At 33.2% G+C, this 17834-nt stretch overlaps 1 protein-coding gene and 2 long non-coding RNA genes across 3 annotated transcripts; 1 reads left to right on the top strand and 2 right to left on the bottom strand.

The window, feature by feature from the left end:
- On the top strand, window positions 7941–8696 carry LOC18604373. Its single transcript, XM_007036805.2, has one exon. It carries the CDS (start codon window positions 8070–8072, stop codon window positions 8562–8564), a length of 495 nt encoding a protein of 164 aa, XP_007036867.2. The 5' UTR covers window positions 7941–8069; the 3' UTR covers window positions 8565–8696.
- Window positions 11092–12485, bottom strand: LOC108661213. The gene is made up of 2 exons (XR_001926963.1): window positions 12449–12485; window positions 11092–12023 (listed from the first exon to the last, which is right to left on the bottom strand). It is a non-coding gene; the product is annotated as an uncharacterized LOC108661213 (long non-coding RNA).
- Window positions 12475–14196, bottom strand: LOC108661212. Its single transcript, XR_001926962.1, has 3 exons — window positions 14155–14196; window positions 13392–13472; window positions 12475–12515 (listed from the first exon to the last, which is right to left on the bottom strand). It is a non-coding gene; the product is annotated as an uncharacterized LOC108661212 (long non-coding RNA).

Below are 17834 nucleotides of genomic sequence, written 5' to 3'. Positions count from 1 at the left end.
CAAGAACAAAAGCATGGGTAAGCTAGGTATCAAGGAGAATTAAAGAAATTTTAACTTACCTAGCTTGTTTCCTTGATTTCTTCACTTTTTCTTTGAATTTCCACCTAGGTTTTCTTGTTTTTCCTTTTGTTCTTCCTTTTTTCTTGTTGCTGGATGTCTAGGCTGAATATGGTGAGGGAATTGGGGATTTAATGGGCTGATTTCTATAGAAAATAATAAAATAATCAAGCATGCCATGTGTCACATGCTTATTTGCCCAATTTTTAACTTTTTGACCTTTTCTTCTTAATTTTCCACCACAAATATTCTGGTATTTATCCAATTCTACCCCAATTAAAATCCCTTGGTCTTGACAAGTGCTGGGGTGAAAAATTTACCGATTTGCCCCCGAGACGAAAAAATTACGATTTTGCCCCTATACTCCGAAATGTACCGGAATCTCATTGTTTCTACTTTTCAACCTAAAATAACACTAATATTGATCAATATTAACCAAATGGGGTAAAAAATTACTTAAAAAAAATTTCCGTTTAGTCCTCTAGTGGTAAGATTACCATTTTGCCCTTGTGCTCCATAAATACCGGGAATCAAAATTTTTCACTGCTAAACATCATTTTATACTCCAATAATCATAATTATATTTCATATAATTATTCTTGGTCAAATGTGATCAAATCTTGGCTAAAAATCTCCATTTTATCATCAAATGGTAAAATGACCGTTTTGTCCCTAATCGGTCAATTTTTTTATGGACTCCAAACTGGACCTTGAACTCCAAATCACTATTCTAAGCCATTCTGTTGGTTTTAAAATTTTTAAATTCCTCTTAGAATTTCTATTTGAACTAGTTCAAGGCTCGATTTAACTTAGTTGTACCACTCGGTACAATACCGTCTTTTAATCGAGCTTGACAGGGTCTCACACTAACTTAAAAGTAGCCTAATTATAAAAACAACTAAAAATAAGTAAATTATATTTGAAAATTGAAGACTTAACTAATATTTAATAACAAAATTAGAATAAAATAATTCTATAAAATAGAATTATCACCATGATGTATTGTTAAATGTCAATCGTGGTCTATGGAATTGAATTAGTTAATTTAAAATTGAATATGATTCATTTAAATTAATTAATTAATTAATAATATTATAATTCAATTCCATTGCCAACATGTTAGAAACTTAATGGGTCATACACAAAGGTTGCAATTTGGATTAAATTGAGAGTGTGATGATTTAAGTTAGACTTAAATCAAATTCTAGGTTTTAACTACCAAGGACCTAATTAAAAGAGTTTAATTAGGTATTGGTTAAATATTATAATTTTTATAATATTAAGGCCTTATTTTCCAAATTTTAAGAAGTTAAATCTAGATATAAATATCACATTATAACCACTTTTTTTTATATAAAGGAGATGGAAAAAAAAAAGTTTTTTCTCTTGAGTGCTGCCACTCTTGAAAAGTTTATTTTTTTATTTTGCAAACTTCTCCTTTGATTCTTTGTTGGAAATCAAAGAAGAAAAAGAGGACAAATCGTTGTCCACTTGCTAGCACAAGCCCGTGGCATAAAACTCTCTTCTTGAGAAGGATCAGTTGCAATTGTGTGTGCATCATTGGAGGCCAAACGATTGAGTGGCTAAGATTCTTTCACACAAAAGGTGTTCACATTTTGTCAAGAAAAGGAATCCATTTGATTACGATATCACTTGAAAAGGTACACTTTTTCTGATTTTATGTGGTGCTTAACTTTGTATTAAACAACCAAGGTGATCCAAAGGTAAAAGGCATGTTTTTATTTTATTTCAATTTTTGTTATTCCGTTGCGTTGATGCTCTAATCATGTCGTTCCTAGCAACTAGGTGAGAAGTTATCTGAAACTAGCATTGTGGAAAAGATTCTAGTAAGCATACCAGAAAAGTTTGTAGCTATTATTACTTCTTTTGAGCAATCGAAGGATCCCATCAAACTTACAATCACTAAGATAGTGAGTGCTCTTCAAGCTGCTGAACAGAGATGTACAGCACCCCAAAATCCAAGCATGGAAACTAAATTTGTTACAAAATATCAAGGCAAAGTTGTAACTAACACTAGGAACAAGAAGAATTTCAGAGATAAAGACAAGAAAGCCTTCAATTCTGGCCAAACTTTCAACAGAAAAGGCAAGTTCAAAGTCTGCATGCATTGCAAAAAACGTAATCACTTTGAGGATAATTATTGGTTTAAACTTGATGCTAAGTGTAAAGTCTGTAATGAACTTAAACACATTGATAAGATGTGTAAAAATAAGTCTTCAGCAACTGAGAAAGTAGATCAGTCGATTGAGAAAGCTTTGGTGGTAGAAGAAATACTTTTTATGGTATTAACTGCACCCAGCAGTGTTGTTCATAATGATTAATGGCTGCTTGATAATAGGAGTTCCAACCATATCACACCATTGGAAAGCATGTTTGTTGACTTGGATAAGGATTATAAATCCAGAGTTAAAATTGGTAATGGACTCTATCTTGATTCCATTGGAAAGGGAACTGTCAATGTTCATGCTTCAGCAGGAATCAAGTATATTTTTTATGTGCTTTTAGTTCCAACAATTACTCAAAGTTTATTACCTGTTGGGCAATTGGTGGAATGTAAGTATACTTTGTTGTTCGAAGATAGTGCATACAGAGTACTTGATCCATCTGGTACTTATTTGATGGCCATTCCAATGAGAAAGAGATGTTTCTTAATAAGTACAGATCAGTTATGTTTACATGCATCACAAATAAATGAATTTGATGTGAGTAAAATAAGTCTCTGGCACAAGAGACTTGGCCACTTCAATTATTGTTCACTATTGCAAGTAAACACTTTTGAGTTAGTTTAAAAGCTTCCAAAGTTTACTGATAAAGGTTCGATGTGCAGTGTTTGTCAACTGGGCAAATTATCAAGGAAACCCTTCCCTACTTCCACTAGCAGAGCCAAAGAAAAACTTGATCTAATACATTATGATGTGGCTGGTCTAATGAGTATTGAGTGTCATGGCAACATATATTATTTAATTTTTATTGATGATATGTCTAGAATGTGTTGGATCTATTTTATTAAGATGAAGTTAGAAGTGTTTGAGTTATTCCTAGTTTTCAAAGCCAAGGTTGAATTGGAATCAGAAGCTAAGATTAAGTGCCTCAAAACAGATAATGAGGGAGAGTATACATCCACAGAATTTACTCAGTACCTATCAAGAGAAGGCATTAATCGTCAACTTAAAACTCCATATACACCTCAATAGAATGGGGTTAATGAAAGAAAAAATAGGACAATCATGCATATGTTCAAGTGCCTGATGATTAAGAATAATGTACCAAAGAAATTTTGGGCAAAAGATGCAAATACTGTAGTGTATTTACTTAATTTGCTGCCCACTCAAGCAGTGAATGATATGACCCCATTTGAAGCTTGGTTTGGCTATAAATCATCTCTTAATCATCTAAAAGTGTTCGAGTGTGTCTGTTATGTTCTTGTACTATAATCTCAGTGTGACAAACTTTAGCAAAAAGCTCTTGCAAGCATCTTTCTTAGGTACAATTCTCATTCCAAAGGTTATAGAGTTTATTTACCTGAGTCTAATAAGTTGATTATTAGTAGAAATGTTTCCTTTGATGAATCTCTAAGTTGGAACTAGGAACCATAATCTGGGGACAATAATGGAATCTTGCTTACTCTTAATAATGAGAATGTCGATGATGTACTTGTCAGAGGTACACGGTCAACTGATGATATATATCATAGGAGTTTTGTTGTTGCAGAAGAGCCAACTACTTTTGCAGAACCAACAAAATGTCCTGAATGAAGAGTTGCTATGTAAGAAAAGCTTAATATGATCAACAAAAATTAGACTTGGAGTCTTGTAAACAAGCCAAGCAATCACCATATTATTAATGTTAAATGGATCTTCAAAAGGAAACTTAATCCAGATGGTAGAGTGAACAAATTTAAAGCTTGTTTGGTTGCCAAAGGCTTTAATCAACTACTTGGGATTGACTGCATGGAGACATATGCTCTAGAAACAAGGTTTGACATAATCAGACTATTGCTTACTCTATCTGTTGCACTTAATTGGAATGTGTATCATTTAGATATTAAGTATGCATTTCTTATTGGTGTCATGGAAGAAGAAGTATATGTGGAGCAGCCTGATGGATTCATCCAAAATACAAATGAAGATAAGGTTTTCAAGTTGCACAAAAGCCTTATATGGCCTTAAATAGGCTTCTCGTACCTGGTATAACAGAATGGATACATGTTTGCTTAAACAGATGTTTGTCAAGAGCTGTAATGAAGCAACTTTATACACATATAGCTCTTCAGCTAAACCTTCTATGATTGTCTCACTGTACGTTGTTGACTTGCTGGTTATAGAAGAAGACAACATAGCATTGCAGAGGTTTAAAGAAAAAATGCACAATGAGTTCGATATGACTGATGTAAGTTTGATGAGCTCTTTCTTAGGGTTAAAAATTAGCCAATCTATTGATGGGGTTAGACTTTCACAAAAGAAATACATTTAAGATGTTCTAAAGAGATTTCATATGGAGTAAAATAAGGCAGCAATAACTCCATTGCCTGTAAAATGAAAAATATTCATGTAGTAAAGGTACGAAGCTCAAAGATCCTTTAACTTATCGAAGTATGATTGGATGCCTGCTCTACTTGTGTTATTCTCCTTCAGACATTATGTTTTCTATTAGTATGCTATCAAGATTCATGCAAGAACCAAAAAATCTTCATTTGACAGTTGCAAAATGTGTGTTGAAATATTTGGAAGGCACTCAGAATCATGTGATTTATTTCATTAGAACCACTTAGGTGAGTCTTTCAAGATATTCAGACAGTGACTGGGCTGGAAATGTTGATGATCTTCGTAACCTCTCTGGTTGTGTTTTTACTTTAGGTAATGGTCCATTCAGCTAGAGCTGTCATAAGCAAACACTAGTTGCTCAGTCTTTTGCTGGGGCAGAATACATTGCAGCATTAGCTACATCTAATCAGGCCATCTGGTTGAGGAAAGTCCTGGCAGACTTAAAACTTTCACAATGTCATTCTACTCCATTGCTGGTTGACAATAATTAAAAAATAGCTATATCAAAAAATCTAGTGTTTCATGGCAAATCAAAGCACATTCAGGTCAAGTTTCATGCCATTCGTGATGCTGAAAAGAATGGAGATATCCATGTCCAATATTTTTCTTCAGAGCTACAGCTTACAGATATAATGACCAAGGCTTTACTTGGACCAGGACTTGAATACCTCAGAAGCAAACTAAACATTTACCATGCAGGCATTAAGGAGGAGTGTTAGATATTAATGCATGCATCCTCAATACAGATGTCTTTTGTAATGTTATATTTTGCTTCGTTGTACTAGTATTGATGCAAGTTTACATTACTATCTTAGTGTCTCATACGTGTTACTTTGCATGCTTTGTGGTAATCTTATGCTTAACACTTGTTAATATTATCAACAAGTGTAATGAATGTGACAACAATATATGATTTTTGTAATTAAACAAATGAACGTAAGATAGCTTTTGGTATCATCGTTTTCTTCATTACTCGTTCATCTCTGTTTTACAACTTCAAAACAAAGACTTTCATAATTTTCTAAGGAAGTCCTTGATGCTTGTTTGTCTCATGGTATCGGAGACTTTCATCTCTGTTTTGGTTAGTATAGCAATGTTAATGATTATATATTAATCTTTAACTCCAATAATTAGAAGTTGAGATTCACTTAAATATTTTAAATTCAAATATGGGTTGTCAGACCAAAAGAATAGCACCTTTTGTTGAATTTCTTAAGATAAAATAAATTTAATAATAATAATAATAAGATATATTCCAGTATTATCTTGAATTAAAGTTGTTTTGAGGTTAGTTTATCTGGATTTAAGGTTGCCTCGGATTCAAGTTGTTTGAGAAATGACTTTTTCATGTTATAAATGGATTTTTTATCAATAATTTTAATAATAAAAATTTACTTAAAGTTTTTTATTCAAATATTTAACAAAAAGTTGCCTACATTAACATTTCAACAATAATTTAACAACATTTGAATATTTTATTTAGTAATTGTAGAAAAACAATTAACAACATCCGAATATTCCAGTGATAGTAAGTGCATAATTTGGCATCCACAAAGAGTTAAATATAAAATCCCTCTTCCTTAAATAAAAGAAAATTTGAATCCAATTACTAACTTGATTTTCTTTAATTTTTAAATATAAAGATTGTTACACACAGGATCTTTTACTCCTTATTAAATTATAATTTTCCTTTTTAGTCAGCCAAATAAAAAGATTAGATTAATTATTGTGTCAGCCAATATTTTCTATGTTAATAGCTATAAAAACACAATAGAGAGAACTCCTTTTTGGACTATAATCTCTGTAAAAAAAATTTATATATTTTAAGTTTTAAGTTTTTCTTTCTTCTTCTGTTTACTATAAACCTTTAAAGATTAGTTGCAATTAAAATTTTACATATTTACAAATTAGATAATTATTAATATAATGAAAATTTAGAATTATAATGAATAAATATGATTATTTTTGTCAATTAATAAATTATATATATATATATATATATATATATTATAGATTTGCTTTGTATAACCACTCTTTAGTTGTAAATGGACCTTTCCCCAGACCGGACAAAGATTTATTATTATTATATTATTAAATATTATTTTTATTTAATTTTAAATTTGAAATATATTTAAAATACTTATTTGAATACCGAATAAAATTTAAATGAATAAGCAAATCTGAACCAAAGTTTTAGACATTCCAACCGAGTCCGACTTCTAAATAAAACAATTAGAATTAATATGAAAATTTTAATTTAATATTTGAAAAACGATGAAAAAATTAATTGAAAGTAAATATGGAAATTGAATATTAAATACTTTTGAGGCTTTTCGACTAATTGTTTGCAAGCTAGCAAATAAATAACAAAGACTTGACATGGAAAACTCCCAGGCTAAATATTCCTTCATCGTTCATATCTGAGAGCTGTATTTGTATATTCCATCACATCTTGTATACAAAAAATGGATTTGTGTTGTGTTGTAGGTATGATTAATTCTTTATCAAGTTAGGTGACCAGCCGTAGAGAATAATATCGAACAAATTGCTCCTTACCATATTCAATCATAAGGTTGGTGGTGTCGTTTTGTGATGGCTGATACAATCGCTAGCCTTTGGTCCATGCCTCATCATGTGCTCACCTTATTAAACTATTTATTGCAGAGTAAAGAAACAGTGGAACCCAATATAAATATATTGGAAGAATAACTTATGAGGGTAACTGCCTCGAGCATTGGACTTCCTTTATCAGTCTGGTAAGAACATTTGGACTAGTTTCCCATTTTTGTTCTTTTTGCCTCTTATGAGTTTCTATAGTCTAACAAATGGAATAACTACCTTTCGATCCAATCATTATTATCACTCCTTAAGAGAGATAAGGTTTAAAAGTCGAATGTTTTCTCTTCATTAGAATAAAAATCTCGTGAATTCAATTCCATAAGAACAATTTGAGCTAACTTTACACACATTTTTACCATAATGAAAAAATTTTAAGTAATAAATGGGCTTATATTTATCTATATATTACGGTTAAAGGAGTTTATATATTCTCACATGATCCTGGCAATTAAATCATTATTACTTAACAAATGAAAATTAAAAGAAGACAGAAAGGCAAAGAGGCACTAAACTATATGCTTTTTAAGTCACTCAATGACACGCCCATGAGGTCCATGACTCATGTAATTTGCTTGCACCTTGTTGTCTCATAGTGATATGTGAAGCTAAAAAGTATAGCAAAATAAATAAACCCTTCACTTTATCGCTCAACCACCATCCTTGCATGCATATATCATCAAATCTCAAGCCCTTAGATGCCTGCCTGCCACATTTCCACTCATTTCATGTTAAAGAGAAGGGTTCCCCATTTTCCTAGTACCTTCCTCGCCCCTTCCCATTTTCAGCCACTTATCTAGTGTAGCGTCGGCGTATACCCGTCTCTTGATAATGGGGAACGCAGCTTCCTGTGCACCTTCAATCATCTCAAGTGGAGTAGTGAAGGTGCTATTCCCAGATGGGAATATGCAGATGTATACAAAACCAGTTAAAGCAGCGGATCTCATGTTAGAGAATCCTGGACAATTTGTCTGTGATTCAAGCAGTCTAAAAGTTGGTTACAGGATTCACGGTCTAACAGCAGATGAAGTGCTAGAGCGACGCCAAGTCTACTTCCTTCTCCCCATGGAATTGCTCTACTCAGTGCTCACACATGAGGAAATGAGCTGTCTCACTTGCAAGGCTACCAAGGCATTGAAACATGCAACTTTCAATAATTTTGGGAAAATTTTTCCTGTCTTTACTGAGTTTTGCATTTTCCCGTCCGAGGCCAAGACACCAGAGAATCCGGTGAGCAAGACAGCAGATTCGGTGGAGAGGTATTCCAAGCAGAGATCGTGGAGGCCAGCATTGGAGACAATTGTTGAAACTCCCTGTAGGCAATAACGAACCAAAGTTCCTATTATATACATTGTTCTTTTTTTCCTTTCCTCCGTTTGTTTTTAAGTGGTTCTATTTGTTCAGATTACAAGTAATAGGATACAAATTGGGGATCAGAGATACCAGTTTTCTGCTGAATCGGAAAGTTTTTTTATTTTTTTATGAGCCAAATTTCATTGATACTTGAATTAAATCAAGAATTCAAACATCATAGCCATAGGCTAGCCATGAGTCAACCTCAGTTTCTGTCCAAAAAATACATATCCTGTACATCCTTCCACACCCCCCTATGATCATAAATACAAGTTGCAAACTGACATTGTCCAAAACAAAAACAAGCCCAACAATGTGCTGTACATCTGGTCAAAAACAGTATAGACAATGTGCTGTACATCTAATCGGATTTAGCTACTCCAATGTATTTGCTGAATACCAGGAAATCCCAAAACCAAAACTGCTTCTCATATCTAACTTTCAGCTTTAAATTATAATTTGTATACTGCAGCAAAATGTCTAGATATTTAGTTGGATTTTGAACCTAAAACTTCCGACATATGTTGCATAAACTCATTGGTAAAATGGGATCAAATTATTGTTGGAGTTGACACTTGATCAGACTTGAATTTGAGATCCTACTCGGATATATTGTTGGGGTCTCTTATTTCTTACATACATATCAATTTAGGAGCTTAAAACTTGAAGGATATGCAATGGATCAGAAAAAGGCTGCAATGACAGACTGTAGGAGAGTCCCCGCCTTCCTGGTTCCATGATTAGTATATATTATATAGCCTCTTTCACGGTTTCACTTACTCAAAAATTAAGCTGTTAGCTTGTTTGGTAACACCAGCTGTGTTTCCAGGCTGTACCCTATAAATCTTTTAAGTAGTGGTTCCATAGGAATTAGGTTTTCCTGTAAAGTATTGCCAACTGCCCAACGCTTTTTGTTTGAAACGTTAATTTCCTTGAGAATATTTTACTTTTCTTTACCTTATTCTAAGATAAAATTAACCTTTTTTAAAAAAAATTTTGTGAAAAAAATGTATATATTGAGAGGATCTTTATAGTACTGAGGTAACAGCTCCTAATAGATGGAGACCATCTATCCAGAAAGAATCTTAAAGGAAGCATATGGGAGTTTCAAATTTTGAGGGCAATATAAAGTCCAAATTTTCATTATTCAAGTTCCTTTTGTCATTTGTGTCAACTAATATAAGTGTAAAGTGGGTTTTTGTAAGGGAAGTGTTGTAAATAAGTAAAAAGGCATATAGGAGGTAACGAAGAGGAAAATTGGAGCATTCTATGAAGTATCGAATATTGTGGCACATGAAAGAGAAAAGGTGAGTAGTAAAGTAAGGTTGAGAATAGGTAGAGAATAAGTGAGTGGTAGAGTAATAATATTGTCAAAGTAGTAGAGTCAAATTGAGAATATGATGAGAAAGGACAAAGTAGAAGAGAATTAGAGAACTAAGTAGAAGAGAATTAGAGAGAGAAGCTCATAGCCGAAATGTGCTTGCACTAACTCAAGAAATCTTGTTGTCCCAAAATAAATTGTCAAAGCTGTATATACATAGAGCCAGAATAAGCAGTTACTTAAGAATAAACTTTAATGCACTTAACAAGCAATAGTAATAAGAAGAGCATTAATGTAGATAATGACTAACAATTATTGAAACCCATTATGTGGCCATTGAATTAATAATTTTATAGTAATGCTTAGAAATCCATTATGTGGTTACTGAAGTAATGAGTGTTTTAATGAACATTAGTAATGTAATAAGACTTCTTTTTAAGTAGAAGGTAACCGGGAAAAGGTACACGTGAAAAGGTTCAAGAAAAAAACAAGGTAAGAGAGAAAATATGAGAGGGATAAACACTTGTACTTCATGGAAAGGTTAAAAGGAAGATTTCTTTACTACTTCCATATCTAAGCTACAAAGCCTAACTCTTTTAAACATCCCAAGGTGAAAGTAAGCCATAAATCTTGCTAATTTTTTAGCTTACTTTCACTATTATACACATGAAGCACTTATTCCATTTTTTCTAGTTGTTCTCATTATTTTTCGTATTCTAGCAACTTTCAATATTATCAATGTCACATAAACATAAAATGACAATGAACATTTTGATTAATGGCAATTAGTCAATCATTAGTCATAAGGTCTTGTTTGATCCAAAATAAAAGTATAAGGGCTTAATTGAATGCAATAAGAGAATAAGGGCTTATTTGAATTTTCTTAATTAGTTCAAGAAGTTTTTTTTTTTTTTAGCATTATGCCTTATTAGAAATAAATGACTAGTTGAAGCTTGATTGAAAGCAATAAAAAAATAGATTAATATTTGACGCTTTAACAATTTATAGCTTCCATACGTTATCAATCCACCAAGTGTTGTCACCTCATTAATGAGGTAAACAACAAAATTTGTTAGGACTTCAAAATTAATATCAAAAAGCATTTTTTTTCCTTTAAAAGGTTAGGTTTTTATAATAAAGTGGTCTAGAAGCCCTTGGATGCCACTACAAGTCTGTAAGTTCTTAAACTTGATATGTCTTATGGCATTCAGACTCCAAGTAGATAGAACTATACATAACAACTAGGACTCAACCACATCTAAAATTATTGGCAGTTGGATCCTAGTCTAAAATACCTACACATATCAAATACTGTCCTAGCGGCACAACATCAAAATTAAACCAATACATATGATAAGCTAAATCAACGACAAAACAACAAGCTTTGCTAGAACGCATTACTTAACTTGCCATATGGAAACCATTCCCTTTCCCTTTGTCCATACAATCCTTCCTTAACTAATTGGCTCAATCCAAAGTTGCTTGCAACTCGACACCTTTGTCCACCACCTTTAGCTCAACTATCTTTTGGATCACATTTTCTTTATTTTCATAAAAGCTTAAACCCAATCTCTTTGTCAACTCCCATATTGCTTCTACTTCTCTCTTAATGACTGAGTTCCTTTTCCTAACATCCACATTTAGGCTGAGTCTAAACCCAAAAGGTTTTACTCTGTATTATGCACTTCCAAATCTTTCTTGGCCTATTTCTTAACTCTTATTCTCCCATTGCTAGTCGAGCCTACCTTTGGAGTTATTGTTTTGCTCTTTTGCATTGCCCTTCTTTTCTTTAATAAGCTTTATTTTTTTGTTTAAACTACCCTGCCTTATCTTTTGCTCAAGAAAAAACCTCTCTTCCTTATTCTACTTTTATTACTTCTTAATTTATAATAAACTATCCTCCATCATCAATTTCTACATTCTCGTTTAACTCACCATCCTCTCCACTTGAGACAAAGTCCCTTATCACACCATCATCTCTAACCACATTCGTCATGACCCGGTACTCCTCTCGAGCCCGTGACAATCGCCGTGACGTCCCGATAAACGTTCACTGCCCGTAATGCTAATCGGAACCTCGCAAGGCTTTAATATCAATTTTTGCACCTCCCCTGTGAGCAACAGTTGTTAAGTATCATGTTTTGAGAGATTATAAACTATTTCCAAATCAAAACAATAGAAAAATATTTTTTTTCTCACAGGGGCATTTTGGTAATTTTTTCTCAAAAATCTCGAAACCAGCTAAAAATGTAGTATGCGAGTGGGAAACACATATTTCATAATCAAAAATAAGTTTAGATGTCTAAAACATTCATTTGAAATGAAATTATGACTATTTGAATATAATAAAAATATTCAATAAAATATTCTATTTTCTTATAAAACAATATTTATAGAGTTACCGGTAAATAATTTTTGTAGCATAAAAGCTAAATAAATTTATACATATTGTTACAGATAACCAAAGTATAAAATTTAATTTACAGTGACACGTGGGCCCACGAATGACCAAAAGTATTAAAAGCGGTAAACCTACAATTTTTGAGGATGCAAGTCTAAGTGTAGCCCTCAATAAAGTGAGCTATCTACCGACTATCCTGAGCCTGAAATGGGTGGAAAGAAGGGTGGTGAGATAATATAATCTCAGTGAGTAAACAAATACGATCTAAAATATCTAAAGCTGAGTAAATGGAGACAGATAAAATAGTTTAACATACTGTAATTCATCACCTTTCAACTCATTTCAACCAAATAAAATCAATTCATATAAATCGAGTAATCAACATGGCTTATGAATTTCTTAAAACTTTGGCTCGTGCCAAAATCATTCTCATACTCAGTTATCAAGGATACCTTGGCTGAGAGCTATCCCAACCGAGTCCGCCAAGGCTGTTAAAAAGTTATGTACGCATAAATCATGTTTTTATTTTGAAAGCATAGCCGTTCCTTGGCGTTGGTTGAATTCACCCTCACGTGATGGTTTGGCGTGAAGTGAACTCTAAAGTGTTAACTTTAGGAGTTATCCATCCATGCCTCTCATACTAAGGTCTGAATATAATAGGGTTACCGTGCCCCTCTAATAGGCTAGTCCACGGAACCCGTCCACTACAGCGACCAATATATAACCCACCAATTCAATAAAATTCAACAGCATGACATGGTAATTATTTTATTTTACAGCCTCTCAAGGCAAATTAACAGTTCATACATTTTCAACACAAATACCAATTCAACCATTCATGCCAATATTATCATAAGCCATTCAATTCAAACCATGATTTATAACACAGCAATTAGTCTCCAATTACTCTATTTTCCAAGCCATCATTCAATTTCAAGACAATTTTATATAATTGTTTCATTTAATCACATTTTACTTATAAAACATAAAGATTTACCATTGAAATTCATTTTCCATAAAATCACAAAATCGGAAAAAAACCACTTTAGATAATTAAGACGATAGTAAGGTTACTCACTATTTCGAGAGTCGAATTTCAGGTACTCCAATTCTTGATCCTCAGGTGCTATCTCTTTACTTTTGCCAGAATACTCACCACCTAGACATAATACACAATAAGCCATTTACTACATTTGTGCTAAATTGTTATAAAACCAATTCAGGCTCTATACTAATGCATGAAATGAGATGTAAATTGTTCGAATTATCGTCAAAACACGGTGTTCTACACAAATTCAATTGTGTACCTAAATAAAACGGTATTGGCCTAATTCGATCTATCAATCGATTAATTGGCCAATATGTCCAATTTAACTCCAAATAATTCCATTTTTCTCCCAATACTCCAAATCGTCAAACACAAATTAAATAACTTGAAAGATGGCAAAATCATCCTCACATTTTCTCTTGGAAAATTCGGCCATGGTGGGTGCATCAACATTATAATTTTTCAAGCTTGATTCTCACACCATAAATCACTAATTCCTAACCAAATCACTTGAAATAAAATCAAAATCATCATTAATATTCCACATGGAGAATTCGGCCAATGATGGGTGATGGGAGAACATGAATTTTTCTTGCTTGATTTTCATGCTACACATCACTAATCAACTAAAAACACTAGAATATCTTAAAATCTAGCCAAAATAACCATCAAAATCTCTCTCTAAGTGTTCGGCCAGCAAGAGACCCATCATGAAATCATGTGATTCAACCATGAAAAATGCAAAAGAATGCATAGGAAAGATAGATCACAAGTCAAAATCAAGAAATTTTACCTTTGATTGCTTGATTACTTGAAATCCACCAATTTTCTCTTGAATTTTCACCCTAGGGTTCTTGTTCTTTCTTTTCTTCCTTTGGCCAGCCATATGAAGATAAATGGGCTGATTTTGTGCTGATTTTTAAGCCAAATAATAAATGGATGAAAATTTGACACATGTCACCATTCCATTGGTCCATGTGTCATACTTACCCATTAAGCAATCTCTCTCCACCACTTAAATTTCCTCAATTATCCATGATAATATTGGGTAAAATCCACTTAAATTACAATTTTGCCCTTGGGGTGACAAAATGACTATTTTGCTCTTATCCTCAAAAAAATGCCGAAATTAAAATTCTTCACTTCTCAAACTCAAATTATGTTCTAAATAGTCAATCTTGATCAAAAACTTCTTCCAACATTCTAATTTTTAACCTCGGGTGGCAAAATGACTATTTTGCCCTTAGATCATGAAAATTCCAATTTAACTTCAAATCGGTCCTCGAACTCCGAATCACCATTTTAAGTCATTCTGGGGTTTTAAAATTTTCAATTTCATCTTAAAATCTCTATTTGGACTAGTTCGAGGCTTAATTCAACTTAATTGTACCATTTGATACATTGTCGTCCTTTAACGATTTTCGAGGTACCCAAGTAAGCAAACATGCATTCTCATGTAAGAATGGCATAATAAACATATTGTAAAGCCGGGCTTGACAACATTCTTCCATATACTTATGTTCTCTATTTCAACTCTACCTCTTAAGACATCCTCACTACCTTCACCAAGATCACCTCTCTTATTCGACTTTCCTTTGTCAATTGGAGTCCTCTCACTTTAAGTCTCCAAAGCTTTATGCTGCTGCACCGTTTTTCCCTTAATTTCACTTTCCTTTTCTTTTTTTTTTTCTAGCAGCATAACCTTTATGAATCCCTTAACCTTCACTTGGCCTACCTCCAATATGCTTTTTAACCATGTAGACCCTCTAAAACTTAAGTTTCTATTTAACCCGCACCCCATCAACAAGTCAACTTTCACTAGGCTTAACGGACTTGGCCCATTAGACTCTGTAGGCACTTTTTGGTCTTGCAACGCTTTGGTCTTTCGATCTAATAGGTTCACTTCGATTTTTCCACCATTATCTCCTATTGGGCTTTGCTCTACCCCATTCTAGACCCTTTTCACCTTTACCCCACTTTCAGTCAAATTTTCCCCATCAATATTTTTATTTTTTCTACTTTGACTTCTTTCTTGCTTAACGCTTTTTTCAACCTCTGACACTTTCTTTTGATTGAACCTTTTTTTTTTTGCTCAACCTCGATATCTGTCCCTTTCTTACTTTCTCTCACCTTACTAGTCACACTTTTGAATTCTTTCTCTTTCTTTTCATTTTTAGGTCGCTCACTTCTACCTTATCTGTCCACATCTCATGTTGTCGAATCATATAATAAATTGTAGCTTTTTTCTCTATTTTCACTTGCTTCATACTTTCATTCTCATTATCGCCACTTGTGTCAAGTACTCCACTCAACTTTATTTTGAAATCTTTTGATTCCCTACTACCTCTATACCCTCTATCATCAAGCCCAATCCTCTAGTTGTTTCTTACTCATCTCTCCTCTACTCTTTTGTTGTGTCCTTCATGTCACCACCATTATCTCCGTTGCACTCCTTTTGTGATGTCTCCTCTATGTGTTCCAATAGAGCTTTTTTCTCTTTTGAGTACAATTCCAATGCATGATAAGTCTCACTACCACCACGCCAACATTGATCTTAAATTGTTTATCACCAACCTTAAACACTACACAATTTGGAATGACGACCCTACTATTGACCCTGACCAACATACAAGTATGATCAAACCTCTCAAGCTTCTGGGTGTTCCTATCAAGTCCAATAAACTCCCCCCCTCCCCCCAACATTCACCAACAGCTTTAGATGTGTTTAATTGCTATAGATGAATTGAGACTTAACCTAACCCATAACACAACTGATCTATCACTTGGCAGATTATGATATGGTATAAGCTCTTCAAAACATATTTCAAATAAATCCTAGCAGTGTTCTAAGAGTGTTTCCATTTCATCTTACTCTTTAAAAGTCACAATAACACTCAAACATTCAACTATCTATACTTTAGCACTAATTCTTTCATGAAAAAAACCAGATTGAACCACCTCGTAAGTGACCTTTACTTTAAGATAGCCTATAGCACTCTTATTGATCCATTCCATGCCCACATTTGGGATGTTCATGCTTACCAAAATTGTTTTCTCCCCTAGCTTTTGGTTTCCATCCAATCTCACCCTATCTACTTCCTTTCTCATTTGTTGCTATTCTTTTAACCTTAACTTGTCTTCTTTTACCCTGTTATTTCCTGTCTTTTTGTTTTTCACATTGTTTTTCCTTTTTCATTCTAACTCTTCTTTGCTATACTTGTAACAACCTCTTTAAAAGTTTTATCATTCATGGAGATTGCTTTCTCATTTTATTCTTGTGTTTTCCCTTCTAGCTCACTTTTCCCCACAATCCTTATTAGCTCAACTCTCCTCACAGAAACTCTTTTTCCATCCATCCATTGATGATTCCCCCATCACAATGCCTTCTCCATTTTAAATTTTTCCCTATACCTAATGAAGGCATAATTTGTCACTCTACCTCTATCTTATGTGCATTTCCTCGATATGGAAACGTCTACTACTCTTTTATATTCCTCAAAAGCACCCTTGATTGCACCCCATGATAATCTCTTGCTACAATTATTCGCAAACACCAAAGGCAAGCTATCCAACCATCATCTACCATGCTTCCCATTACTAGTCACCATTTTCTCTCTCTCACACTGTTCATCTTCTTATGTTAACTGTTCCCATTGCAAACTCTCATAATTTTAATTACTAGTTGAAACAACTAACAGACAATTGGGGTTAAGCGAATCCCTAGTTCGGGTCCATCGATTAAATCATAAAGGCATTGATATTGAGGTAAAGATGTCGGTTTATATTTCTGAAAAAACAAAGTTAAGGCATATTCTTAATTTTCATAAATGAGTAGCTATAAATCTATCAAAAAGCTTTTAATAATTAATTAAATAAAATAAAATATTTTCACTTTTTTCCTAACCTCTTCCATGATTTTTCTTGCTCATCAACAAAGGATTCAAAATATTTTCTTATTCTTCTTCTTAGTTTTCTCCCCAAATTCAGTTTTAGGGTTTATATTATAGATTTTCTTTTCTTGTTCTTGATCTCGCGATGGTGCAATCAAATCCTTTCATTATGCCAATTTCATTCTTTCAATCAAATATTTAACAAAAAAAAATCCAAATCTAAGGTTGACAAAGGGTTTTCGAAAGAAGGGAAAGCTGAAATGGAAGGCTAGGACCAATACACAAAGTCAAACTAACCCTAATCCTACTATTGATGACAAAGTCGAACCCCTGAAAAGTCTTTCCTCCTCTAGTATGTTTTAGTCAATTACAAGCAATTCAATTCTCTAGCTTTTGGATTTAATTGAATCAGTTTCACACATTCTTTTTTATTAAATTTTTTAAGATTTTTATTGTACCTTCAAGATTACTCCCACCAGACTCCAGCTCAAGAGTTGGTTGCTAGGGATCTTCATGATAATGAGTGAAAATTTTGACATATATTTCAAGTTGAGTGATTCAAAAAACTTTGTCCAAAATTGTT

Source organism: Theobroma cacao, chromosome 3 (genome assembly GCF_000208745.1).
Source record: "Theobroma cacao cultivar B97-61/B2 chromosome 3, Criollo_cocoa_genome_V2, whole genome shotgun sequence".
Lineage (NCBI taxonomy): Eukaryota > Viridiplantae > Streptophyta > Magnoliopsida > Malvales > Malvaceae > Theobroma > Theobroma cacao.
This window is presented reverse-complemented; position numbering and strand designations above follow the sequence as displayed.

Coding starts and splice junctions, on each gene's coding strand:
- LOC18604373 (XM_007036805.2), top strand. CDS start 8,070: ATGGGGAACGCAGCTTCCTGTGCACCTTCAATCATCTCAAGTGGAGTA.